At 41.5% G+C, this 13441-nt stretch overlaps 1 protein-coding gene and 1 long non-coding RNA gene across 3 annotated transcripts in view; both read right to left on the bottom strand.

Moving 5' to 3' along the window:
- Positions 1–5820, bottom strand: part of LOC116700541 (uncharacterized) — a 13378-nt gene extending 7558 nt beyond the window's left edge. Inside the window, exons 1-2 of the long non-coding RNA XR_004334680.1 lie at positions 5732–5820; positions 431–435 (exon numbers count right to left, since the gene is read on the bottom strand). This is a non-coding gene — a long non-coding RNA (uncharacterized LOC116700541). The remainder of the gene's footprint in view (positions 1–430; positions 436–5731) is intronic.
- A 349-nt stretch (positions 5821–6169) lies between these two features.
- The window catches only part of ints2 (integrator complex subunit 2), a 26782-nt gene continuing 19510 nt past the window's right edge, over positions 6170–13441 (bottom strand). For both annotated transcript variants that reach the window (XM_032533829.1, XM_032533828.1), the window contains exons 18-25: positions 12836–13037; positions 10843–10968; positions 10354–10555; positions 9969–10250; positions 9320–9427; positions 8997–9102; positions 8495–8671; positions 6170–6817 (exon numbers count right to left, since the gene is read on the bottom strand). In XM_032533829.1, the coding sequence (XP_032389720.1) occupies positions 6636–6817; positions 8495–8671; positions 8997–9102; positions 9320–9427; positions 9969–10250; positions 10354–10555; positions 10843–10968; positions 12836–13037 (1385 nt within the window). In that variant the 3' untranslated portion in view covers positions 6170–6635. The remainder of the gene's footprint in view (positions 6818–8494; positions 8672–8996; positions 9103–9319; positions 9428–9968; positions 10251–10353; positions 10556–10842; positions 10969–12835; positions 13038–13441) is intronic.

Genomic DNA, 13441 nt, shown 5'->3' with positions numbered 1-13441 from the left:
CTTGGGGTCTTGTTCGCGAGTGAGGGGACCATGGAGCGGGAGAATCGGAGCAGCGGGGGGGTATTACATTCCATTTATCGCACCGTTGTGACGAAAAAGAGAGCTGAGCCAGAAGCCAAAGCTCTCGATCTACCGATCAATTTTAGTTCCTACCCTCACCTATGGTCATGAAGGCAGGGTCATGACCCAAAGAACCAGATCCAGGGTACAAGGGGTGGGTTTGGGTTGGGGTTAGGTTTCCTCAGGAGGGGGGCTGGGTCTCCCTTAGAGATAGGGTGAGAAGATCCGAGAGGAGCTCGGAGTAGAGCCGCTGCTCCTTCACGATGAAAGGACCCGGTTGAGGTGGTTCAGGCATCTGGTAAGGATGCCTCCAGCTGGGAGGAGGCCTCGGGGAAGACCCAGGAAAAGGTGGAGGGATTTATTCTCCAACCTGGCCTGGGAACGCCTCGGGATCCCCCAGTCGGAGCTGGTTGATGTGGCTTGGGAAAGGGAAGTTTGGGGGCCCCTGCTGGAGCTGCTGCCCCCGGGACCACATACCGGATAAGCGGATGAAGATGGATGGATGGATAGATGGATAGATGGATGGATGGATGGCATGCTCTCAAAGAAATCAACACAGCAACAAGGTGATTTTGCCAGACACAGACACGTCATTGCCTCATCTGTGTTTCGTTCATTTCAGTGATATAATAGTCAAAGAGTATAGACATGGAAGACTGTGGGATGTCAATGTAACTGCTCCATGATGATGATGATGATGATGAATGCCAGACAGACTTTATGTGAACATGACTTCAAACACATTTTCCTGGTTCAGTCCTGTTAGTTGAAGAAAAACTAATTTGACGATGAAAGCAGAACCAATGGGGGCCCAAGTTCTTGCATACAGCACTTTCAGATTATGCCTTCCCTGCATCCAATTTGCAATAGTTTCCTGGAGTTACAAAACTCTTGAAAGAAAATATTTTTGTTGCATCTTCTGAGTGTAGCTTGAAGCCCAAAATTATGCAAACCACATGCTACTGTCTGTTACATCTGCTGCCAGGCACTTTAAATTTGGTGCTCTTCTTACCTGCTGAAACATGGGAGCTCTGGGTCTTTTTAGTCTGTGGTTAATTGGCAAGCCTGCCTACACTCCCTCAGAGCAGGAGAGTCTGCAGGGAGGAGGGCAACCAACGCAACGCATCTCATCTCTCTGCAGATTTCTTCAGCTCTTGTAATTAAATGCATCTTTAAAAGAACAAAATGTAAATAGACCATTGACATGCTGCCAATTAACTTTAAAGCGCTGTCTTCCTGACATTTTCTGCTCAACCGAGGGGGAAATCAAAGGTTTTAGAGGGTGTTATGAAAGCTTAAATAGCGTCCCTTTGTTCCTAGCATCACATTGTGAAAAATGCATTCGTGCCTGACGAAGTGTTACTGCTCCGTGTAATCAATTCTGTCAGCTTCCACAGTCGAAGACGACGGGGCGGAGGGAAGATTTGAGAGAAACCACCATCTCACTTGTCTGCCCTTGTTCTTTGATCAGGCAAAACAAGATTCTTTTTACATCTAAGAATGATGGTGCTACAGCTTTCACTAACCTATTGTACATTGTAAATAATTCCAACAACGTTTTGTAAATATTGGTCCCTTATTGGCCAAGAATCTAAAAAATACAAATTATTCTGTCCTTGGTAATATCAAGGAGCAGTTTCCTTGTATTAGCATGTTTGAGCCTCCTACCTGCAAAGAAATGCACGACACTATATTAAAAATGAAAGATTGTGCTGCGAGCCATGATGAGATAAAATGGAGTCTTGTAAAGAAGGCAGCTTGCTCTGTTGTTGAGCCCCTCAGCCATGTTTTCACTTTATTCCTCGAAACAGCGGTTGTACAAGGGGACCTTAAAAAGTACCCAAAGTCCCACCTGTGTTCAAATCTGGTGACTCCACCCAATTCTCCAACCATCGTCCTATATCGGTTCTGCCCTGCTTTTCTAGAGTTCTTGAAAATTGAGTTTATCAAAAGGATGACAACACATTGTACAGGCATCAATATGTTTTCATAAAAGAAATAAGTCTTCTGCAGCTTGACCATACGATGTCTACCGATCTAGATGGCATAAAACCACAGAGATTCACTCAATACAAGACACTCTAAGGACTTTCATCTCCCATTTGAACGTCCCTCAACCAACATACACTGAAATACAGAGGAGCATCTCTTTGGAACAATCTACCAGCATCATCGATATTTATATTAGCATCAATCAAAAAAACATTTCAAAAGGAATCTTGAATCTTGAATCAGCCTGAAGGGGATGTATTCGCTATAACAACCACCTCGCTCTACATTATCCCGCTTAATACAAGGCTACTTACCAAATAAATCAATATGTTGACACAAAATATTAATCTAAAAAGGAGTTTATTAATTTAATTTTGATTGTATTGCTTCTGCTAAAGAAACTAATCTGTTCCGTCTCTACGGTTGGAATCCTGTGTCATAGCAATGTGAACTCCGTAATTGTTTAATGCAACCCTTTGTCTACATAATACACAGTAAAAGATAGTCATAGTGTTGTGGGCGGGACATTAAGCCAGACTCATTGGTGAGTTCAACCGAAGCAGAGGGACAGACACAGAGCTGTAGAGGATCAAAGTAATGCCCTTTTTAATTCATAACTACCCATAAACAACACAACACAACAATAATCGTCCAGGGCCAAAAATCTGTCTATCCCTATCCAAAAGTTGTGAAGATATTTCAGTTTGGACCAAACAATTAAACAACTGAAGAACATTTCCATCCATAAAGCTAAGATGACAACATGGCTTAAGGACAGAAACATAAAAGGCATTTATCTGTCAAACAAATGGCCACTAAACCAACATGGACACAGACAGAAACAGAGCAACTATGAAGGATGTTCTATGAAACAAGATGAAAAAGCTCTTGGAACATTTAGAACTCCAGTTTGGAAGAAACACAAGTGGGACATCTGGTGCTTAAAGAGCAGATTTGAAAAGTCAAATACCCAAAGAGCACTAGAGAGACAAACACTGTCCTTGTGGATGGCTTAGCAGCAGTCGCAGCTGTATGTGGGTGTTTTACTGCATTATACCTGAAGTGCCTTTCTCTCAAAGAGCCACTGAGGCCAACAGGGAAAGAATGCTCTGCTCACCTCGACGACTCTTGTAACAGGCTGAAGTGATTTTATGCTGCCTCTCGTCTTTTTACTAGCAAGTAAACAGAAGCAAATAGACCTGTGATGTGAATCCAAAAAGCTGGAGGTAGTGTATACCTAGCTTAGTGCATTAAGAACACTATTTCCATGCTTCCCTCTGGTGTTCTTGGGGAGATTTCTAAAGAGGTGGAGGCATTGTTGGGAAACTGTTTTTCAGGTTGGTGTTTACACATCCTTGGGAAAAAAAAAGACTACACGGCAAATAAGAGATTCAGCTCCAAGGCCACAGACCCAGAGCACCCGATCGCCCTGAACTCCAACTACCATCATGTGTCCAAACAGAATTTATAACAACAAATATCACTATTATAGGTTGTAAAATGACCAACAACAAATATTTAGTCAACTTTTGATCACAATAGACATTTTTTATATCCCTGTAGAATATGATCATATCATAAGCTCAAAGCATGTCATTTACACTACCTCCAGAAAGATTACTCTAAGACTGTGACTCTAATGTCGCCAACAGCTATAAAAAGAACTTTTTCCAGCGTTCTGACATGAAATCTTAGTTCAATATGACAATAAGGAGCTGAAAAGCCTAGTCAGCTGTGATCCTCTTGTCAAAAAGAATACTCAAAATGTTGCTTGTCAGCATGAAATCAACGCTATTTCCTTAATGATGTGTCATGTCTGACTTGAGGTCATGTGTTTAAAACCGGTCATGTCAGTGTGTCTATTGATGGATTTTCTGCTTAAACTTTATGAATGAATGATGCAGCAATGTTCACATTCCCAACTTAATCAGCTCAGTCTGTTTGATATACTGGTATATATATTATTAGTAGTATTATTATTATGGTTATATATTATCAACATGTTAATGGGCTTGCAGCATGAGAGCTTGTGTCTAATTATAAAATGAATGTCATCTGCAGCTCTCTCTAAGGTAGCAAACGACTGCCGCAGCCATCACTCCACCAGCTCAACGGGTTTACTTTAACAGGATATCCTGGAGTTTTCTTTTCATACTCAACAAAGAATAAATAGCCTACATCTCTCACTTCCTTCTGTCTCCTCCTAAGCACCCTCTTCCAGCAGTTTGTCAGGGGTTGTATTTTGTGTGCTTGGTGCTGAAAGCACAGCAGCCATGCCAGTTAAAACAAAACTACTCTGTGATTTCACCCCCACTGGCTTCAGGCGTCTCTCACAGCAGCAACACCCCCAGCGTCTGCAGAGGGCCTCCACAACACGCAGATGGGGAACTTGACTTTGTGGATGCAAGTCACTCAAACCCCTTCACATAAAAGACTACAAAACATACCATCCACACATTTGTATATGACTTATTACCTTTTTAGTACTTCCATAAAATGTATATCTTCCTGTGTGATTATTTGTTTCATTCCTTGGCAATTCTATCTTCTGTACATGATCGTTCTGGTTGCACATACAGGAGTGAATTACTGTGTAGAGGCAGGGAATACCTTAAATAAGAATGTAACTTACATCATCTTCTTGTTAATAAATTCTGTAACCATATGCCATTTTACACTGTAACCGCTATACCAGGAGCAGTTTTATATTTCAGCAAACCTTGAAACCTATTCTCAGGTTCTTCACTGCTGACTGAGGACTTACTTTTTAACTAATTGGGTTTAGTCTGACAGGATGGATCTGTTGTTTTGAATGTGGAAAGACTGCCCTCTGGTGAATTACCAGGACATGTCTATTAGGATATGATGGCACAGCTGCAGTTGTATTAATGTGCAGTAATAAGTGCATTTAGTGATTAGTATCAAATCAAACTAGGCTCTAAAACTGTCTGTTAACTTATCAGTCCGTTTCAGTTACAGCAGTTCTTTATATTATTGACAAGGGGTTTTGAACGTTAAACTGGCATTAACGCAAAATGCAATATTAGCCATTTTAGAAGAAGCCACATTTTTAAGTCAGAAAGCAATCACTACAGAATTATGGGTGCAATAAGATGGTTTTACCATGTAAGCCACAAAGATAAGCCCAACAGGGGCTCTGTAGATCAGGATGGTTATCTCGGTCCATGCTCTGCTGCAACGTCGGTTCTGTATGTTTTAGTGTGAAATATGAATAGAAAGACTTTCTATCTTTAATATGCCATGAGCTAAACCAGTGAGTGTTTAATAGCAGGCCCCAAGACCAAGTCTGAACAATGATTTTAACAGTGTCCATTCAATATTGTTATTAGTTAAGAGTTAAGTGATTTAGAATCTAACACCAGTGGCCCAGTTTGCCATGTGGATCACCTCTACTGAAACTAACTAAAAACCAAACAGACCACATCACACACACACACACGGAGACATTCCTCAGATTATCTGCTCTGCGCATTGCATCACACTTCAGAATATTAAAGAAATATCTACAGACCCCACACCCACACCCACACCCACAATAAGACTATTAGAAGGATTTAGGAGCCCTCTGGAGTTCTTAAAGGCATTTAATAAATCAAAAGAAATTAGGATAAATAGTTTTTCTTCTTAGGTTTGTGGCAGTAAAAGTGGAGGTCGTTACCTTTAGTCCAAAATGCCTCGGTTAGCAGATCGACCCAGGCCCTGGTCTCCTCGCAGCCTCTCCTTGTCCTAAAAGCAGGTATTTCTTAAAAAAAAAAAAAGTCTAGATTCAGAAGATTCAGAATGGAGCTAGGCTTAACGCTAACCAGAAAGCAGCTAGGCGCCAATTAAACATGTCCGCCCTTCACCTTCTGGTTTAGTCTAATAACCTGGGAAAATTATATAGTCACTTAAATATCACACACCGCGAGAACAGGGGGCGGGACGAAATTAGAATGAACTAAAGTTGTTAACCGACTCGTCCAGACCTATGGTCCAGACCGGAGACTGGAACAGTCCGAACCGGGATCCCACCAGACCCGTGTGAACGTCCTGACAACGGAAGAGATTCAGATGAACCCTAAATGTTTCCCTTTGTCCCAAATACCCTTCATCAATTAAAGTTTTTTTGTTTTATTACAAACAAACACAGTACAAAAGCTCTACATATTAATTAAGGCAACATTTTCCATTTTCAGTAGCTGAGAAAAGGTTTAAATTTAAATATGCCCATTTAACATTTTCAGTATTTTACTTTCTACAACTCAGAGAACATACACATACATTTTCAAAATAAATTGAAGATCATGATTTATTTACAGGGTGTGAAATGGTAGAGAATGATTTGTTCAGTACTTGGCTTCAGTCCCGACTGAACAGATTAGAATGGATGACCAGAAACATGTCCCACACACAACCTTACATCCTCTGAAAGCCAATGACAAAGGTGACAGCAGTCCCAGTCCATTTGTGAAAGATGAATGGATGCGTGTTGACAGTAGCCCTCTCAAAGTCTTTCAGAGGCAGTGTATAGAGTTGTTGGTTTAAGTCCAGTCCCTTTCTCTCTCCTTCTAGAATATGTGTGTCTATAGTCCATGAAGGGTGGAGCTGATGATGTCCATGAAGGTGGCCTCCACACAGTAACAGAGCTGGACATCAGGGTCAGCTCCACCGAGCTCCTCTGCTGTTCTCTGGGGTAAAGTCAGCTGGGAAGAACCTCCTCCTGAAGCCACCGCCCCCTGAGGCTTCTCCTTCAGATACTGCAGGCCTGCGGCAGAAAATGAATAAACGTCTTATTAACGTTATTCATTATGTACCGGTGCTAAATCGATACTTTTAAAACGGTGCCAGTGCCTAAACCGAAATATACATAGTATATTTATAATGTATATAATATAATAATATAATATTTTGGCGACATTAAAGAACGGCTTGTTTATTGCTAAGGCCATATTGTCAAAATTAAATGATTGATTAATAATGTAATAATAACTTATAACAATGACTTATTTCACCAGTGCTGTTAAACAACAAAAACAAGCACAAGACATGAAAAAGGTATTTTACAATAACGTAAAATATACCACAAGGCTGACGAGTTTCCAGTGAACGCACCGTCTGCGCTGTTTTTACGACGGCTGCAGACTGTTGCGTTCCGGTGTTGGAATCCTCTCCAGGGAAGTACACTCACACTTTACACCGCTTGTCGTAAACTGTCAGCATTTTAACCTTTGTGTTTAATCCAGCTACTAGCTAACGGTCACGTAGAGTAGCGTGCAGCGATGCCAGGCACCTAAATGAGGCACTGACATTTGGATCTTATTCGGTCTTGTTACTACCGTTTACGTTGGAACCAGTGCCCTATTGGCTCCGTGTTTCTGCACCCAACCCTATTCATTAAACACTGATAGATCTTTCTAACTATCTATTTGCCATCTGTCTTCATTATATTACTATGGTTCAGACTCATCTACAATACAGATTTGTTTGCAGTTTCTGGTATGCATGTATATCTAGAAATAGTGATCATATACCATGTCCACATACAAAATTTCAAGGCACATGCACAATTTAAATTCTCGCTTTTTCTGTCCATGTGGTCTTACCTCGGAGAGCTTCTGAATAAATGGACATCGCTTTTCCAAATCTACACACTATATAAAGTACATATTATCTATAGTTGGTATTGCCCAGAGTCAATCTGTAAGATCAGTATTTAAAGCTGAACTTAATAACTGGATGAGATCTGGCACACCCAGGGCTGGATCACCAGAAGATATTAACTGGATGGCATCTGGATGGAACAGGCCCAAAACTACAAAACAGGTTAATTCATTAGGAATCCAGAGAAAGATGGTGTCCTTTACCATAACCATTGAAGGAAACTTTTAAAGTAAAGATGTATTTTCTTAGTTTCAAGTATTAGTATTCAACTGTCCAACATTTGCAGCAACATTACGTAATAACATTTAAATATTGGATCAAGACTCAATATTAAATGACAAACACTGGGGGCCTTTTATTTTTGTAATTTTAAATCTAAATTTTAAAAACATTACTATCTGTTTAATTTGGTCTAGCCCCTTGTGTGGGTAAAGGGCAAAGCTAATTACAGAAAAGGTCAACTAATATTACTTTGTGACAGTCTCTAATCTAATACTAAAAAAAACAAAAATGTCTGTGTGCCAATGGCTACATTTGAGCTGTTTCACGCTGGTTGATCTCTTAGTGTTTAATATGAATAACGCCACCAACACCAAAGTTTCTGTTAATCTTTTTGGAAGAGGAATTTACCTGAACATCTGTTAGGAGGTCCCTACTTGATAACCTTGAAGATGTACAGTATACTACACAGTCTTTCTACACTGGTGGTCGCAACAATAAAAATGAATTGTTACACAGTGCGTACTGATAAAAAGCTACGAAAGTTACTAACTATACTCACGAGCGATGAGAGGGTCAATGTCCCTGGCTTTGGTGGCAACGTCAGAGGCACAAACCTGGCCCACTTGTACTAGCAGACCTGCGACATCATCATAGAGCGGAGGGAAGGCCTGGCAGAAGGCCACCAGGCACGGCAGGATGGGCATGAAGAAGAAGAAACGCTTGGCACGAGTCAGCACTAAAAAACAGAACATACTTACATTACCCACAAGAACTGTGTCAACAATAAATACAGTGGCTAACAGGCTGGTACACACTATGCACTTATGTAATGGAGCGAGAATGCTGCACTAACAGCCAAAGGCCAGACGGTGGCAGCCAAATATAGGGATACAAATATCAAGACATACTGTATGCTGCATTAAGTTACAGTATACAGTAAGTCTGCTGGGAGCAAATTCAAGAATGGAGACACAAAAGTAGATACAAAGAAGTGTGGTGAGTAAAGAAGGCCACAACCAAAAGCATGAATGTAGCAGACGTACAAGACACAGTTCACTGACCTGTGAGGAGGGTGCCCATGACACTGATGGCCAACCTGGCCACACTGAGGGATTTAGGTAGCGCGTACTGGGTACACAAGTATGACAGCAACTGGATTGCAAAGATCTGTGTGGAAACACACATTCAGAACAGCTACACATTTTCCCTTACATATTTATATAGCAAATATGCAAACACTCAGCAGAGAGCTCCCAAAAGAGCTGCTTCAAAACAGAAAAATGCATGTGTAAGAGAGGCTCTGGCACAAGCTCAGGGCAAGTCTGGGATTTAAAGCCAGGAAAAACAGGGAAGATGAGAGGGGAGGGGTGTTTAAAGGCCTCACCTGCTTTTCCAGCTGGGGCTGGGCCAGCAGCTCTGGGATGAAGTCCAGACAGATATGGATGGAAGGGATGCCTGCCACAGTTAGAGGCAGCAGAGCTTGAGGGTAACCCTGACAGAGAGAGACACAAAGACGGAGAATGATAAGGAAGGAATGAGGAATACACAGTAAATTTAATCAAGTAGTCATTTAAGCACACACAAGTACTTTGGCAGTGTGGACAAGCGTGGACTAGCTTGACAGAAGCAGGATTGGTTTGATGAGATCCACCATATGGCCCTCTGCTACTCCTGGGAGTTTTGCAGCTACTTACTACTAATGCCATGGCAGAATGTGATAACTAATGGGGTCAAAACGACTTGGCTCTTTTGAAAAACTGACTTGAAGGTATTAACAGTAAGATGGAACTATACACTCAACTACTCACACAAACGGTATTTGCATGATAACATTTGGAGAGAAGCAAGAAGATCTAGTCATGTAGTATTGTCAATAAGAAGCAGCAATGTCATAAAGATTCCCCGTTGGCCTTTTATTCAGACCTGTTACAACACACTCTTTTATGTCTGCAAACCTACCAGCCTTCCCACTCACAGCAAAACACACAAACATCAAGCGTAGAGCCCACTTCATCTTCTTCCTATAATGTTACCTGAAAATGGACCAACTTGGCAATGTTAGGGTCTGCAATGAACATCTGATGCAGCAGACAACAGATGAGACATTGCACCTCCCTCAAGTCACTAAGAAGGCCTCCCTCTGGCTCGGCGTCCTCCACGCCCCTCCTGGCTCTGGGCCCCAGGCTTCCCTGTTTCAATTTTCCTGGCAAGGGGCCCCCAATACTACTCAGAAGGCTCTCTGTGGTGGCCCCCAGCTGCTGCTCTTCAGAGGTTGGCAGACACACTTCCAGGAGAATCTGGACTGCTGCGCTGTCCTTGGGTTAAATAGAATCAGGTGGTTATCTTGATTTCAGGCCATATTTCTTTATAAAATGCATTTACAAAGTGCATTTGTGTGTCAAATTGTGATTAAAATACCTGTGCAGATAGCAGGGCGTTTTTCAGCTCCTCCCTGGTGACCTCGGGTGTATCTGGCTGTCCAGGCACGCCCAGGTTTGAGACTGTCTGGCTCTGCCGCTCAAAGTCCGCCGTCTCCTTCAGGTGGCAGTGTAGGTAGGCTTTTGAGGCCAGCAGGTAGCCATTCAGCATGTGAAGGACAATGTCCATTAAAGGAGGACACCTAATAAAAAAAAAAGTTGAACCTGTAATTTTTGTGTTGTAATGTTTCCCATCCTAACCATTCTTGTATACTATGAAAATAAATGCAAGCTATTTGTGGGGGTACATGTGACGTATAAACATGTGGCCAAAAACTTATGACCACAAGGATGTACATTACCATAGACAACAAATGTGTGAACAGGTGTGTGTATGCAATCATCCAATGTAGCACAAACAGGACAGTTGTGTGTCTACGTGTGCTGTATGTGTCCATATGTGGTCCTTTAGAATATGTCCTGTGGTTACCTGTACACCCTTTGATCACAGCGCAGCACAATGAGAGGGTCCACCATCAGGTCGTTCTGAGTGTACTTCTGCTGCCGGAGCAGCTTAGCTGAAGGTTGGAGGGCGTTTACGGTCATCACCCACAACCTGCAACACAGACATTAAATTAAACGTTCACTCATAGAACACTCATTGTTTTGAAGTAGAGGAACTACTTTGGGGTTTCTTTGGCCCAGTATTTCAACCTTCATAACTCAAAGAATTTCATTTCAAACTGAGATGTCTAACATTCAAAAAGACTGACAGAACATAAAGAGAGATAAAATTGCTCGTTGACAAAAACACTTATCCAGATGAACTACCAACTATTAACAAATCATGAACTGTCCATCTTATTTCCCAAAATGGATTTATTGTATTTTGGGAGAAAAAGACTTAGATGCTACTAAAATGTGATATAAGACACACTTCATTAGGGGTTTAATTCAGTTAATCACAAATTAGTCTGTGACAGCATTTCACCCTTAATCTCTCTTATCAGACCAATGCTAAACTATAAACAGCAGGGCACTCTTGGAGCTCCAAGCAGTCCTGCGGCTTACTGCACTGACATCAATCAAGTGAAATTTGACACTGCTGCCCTCCTGCTGGGACCACCAGAGCCCAGCCCTCTGCAACATTCAATACTTAGGGTTGAGGAAGGGAAGAGGGAGTGGGCAACTATCCCTTAAAGCTCCCCTCATGGAGAGTCTCCCTCAGTTTTCCTGCCCTGAGCTCTTCTTGTTACACAACCATTTTGGATCAATAGGATGTCTTCTCAGAGCTTTGGTAACTGCTCCTATGGGCCCTGGGGCAGAGTGAGGGTTACCCTTTTCTGTCCGGAGAGTTCACGCAGGCTGACAGAGTTGTATGGCTCAATACCTCTGATCTATTCACACAATAATCATTGCGCAAGCAGCCTGGGGTTAAGGGCAACAACTCTTCTTCCACAGGTCTCCATTTAATCCATTTAATCTCACAGGAACTTAACACAGTCTCAGGAGAGTTGACACCAAGTCAAGTACTACGGTTAACCTTTGACTGAAGATACATACAAATATGAATCTAACCACATACGCAGGTGGTCTGCGCCACTTTCTTTGAGCTTTCTTTGAGCAGTGTGTAGGCGAATGTGTCGTGGGTCACATTAAAGACCTCCTGTTGCTTGTAATAGAACACTTATTAGAAGTTAGTGAATATTTTTGTAGTAAGACTCTTTTTGGCGTTGCACTTTGTAGACTACTGAAGCCACACATGCAGTTTTTCACTAATCATCGCATGTTTCTGTAATAATTTCATTTAGAGTAACAACTAAAATCGCCACACAACAATAACAAAAAAGAAATTATGTACGTGTTTATTTGCATATAGAGTGGGTAAGTATGATCTGATCACAAGTGGTCACTCAAAATGCACGTGTACACACTACTGTCTTACTAGTTTTAAAGATTTGTGAACACAACATTAGAGCTGTCCAATCTCTCCGGATGATGTTAGGCCCAGGTCAGAAAAGGCCCTTAAATTTTTCTTTTTTTATTTACATTTTTGCTATTAACTTGAGCAAAAGATTCAGCATTCTAATTAGTTGTTTTAATTGATGTTTTGTATATATTAAAACAAACAATTAAACAAAACACTGAGACAATGGAACAAGTCTTAGAGCCAGCATTGTAATTAGTGAAGAAAAGATACTTAATTGGACACTTGATTGATTTTGAGCCCCAATACTCAAATGATGCCATTCATTTAAGTTATGTTAATAACGCCTTAAGCCAGAAAATATATCATATCCACCCACATATATCAATTATCTGGAATCTTATGTGACAGTTACACTTGCATAATGTAAACAAATTGAATTTTCCAATTACCATGATATAGCATTCCCATGTGACATTCAGTTGTATTCTCCCTTGAGGCTGTAACAGTAGCATTTTTTAATTCTTTGACATTTAACCATGTCCAGAGCACGTACCTGCGGGGCATCACAGTGTTGAGGCCCATCCAGAGCTTGTTAAGGGTCTGCAGTATTCTGCGAGGCACGGCAGGCTCCAGCAGCAGGGCCATGCTGGCTGTGAGGGCCTCCGCATAAGGGATCAGGTCTCCGGGTGAAAGCAGCGTTAAATGCTCCAGAATCCGCATAAGCCTGGGACTGCTAGACGGTAACTTCTGGAAGGCTGAGTTGGGTGAGGGATGACAAACAACTAAATGAATCTTCATATTCAAGACAAATATGCATATTGATATTAAGAGAAACCAAAAAGATAAAACCAAATCCTCCTGGAGCATCAAGATGACAGTGGCAACATCTGGCAAAAACGTTTGTTTTGACTTAAAGTGATGGTTCGGAGTAATTTCTAACAACCCCCCAGAAGCTTTTTTCACCTGGGTCAAACTGCGCAAATTCTAGCAAACAGACTTAGAGATCACTTCCAGCTAAACTCAACGCTTATTAAATAGATCTTAGACTTCCTGAATGGGCGGCCACAAAGAGTAAGGGTGGGGAACACACTATCTGGGGTCCACTTCACTTCAGTTGGGACACCAGTGTCTTGTCACCACTGCTATATATATATATATA

Source organism: Etheostoma spectabile, chromosome 13 (assembly GCF_008692095.1).
Source record: "Etheostoma spectabile isolate EspeVRDwgs_2016 chromosome 13, UIUC_Espe_1.0, whole genome shotgun sequence".
Lineage (NCBI taxonomy): Eukaryota > Metazoa > Chordata > Actinopteri > Perciformes > Percidae > Etheostoma > Etheostoma spectabile.
The sequence above is the reverse complement of the archived record's forward strand: the minus strand, read 5'-3'. Positions and strand labels throughout refer to the sequence as shown.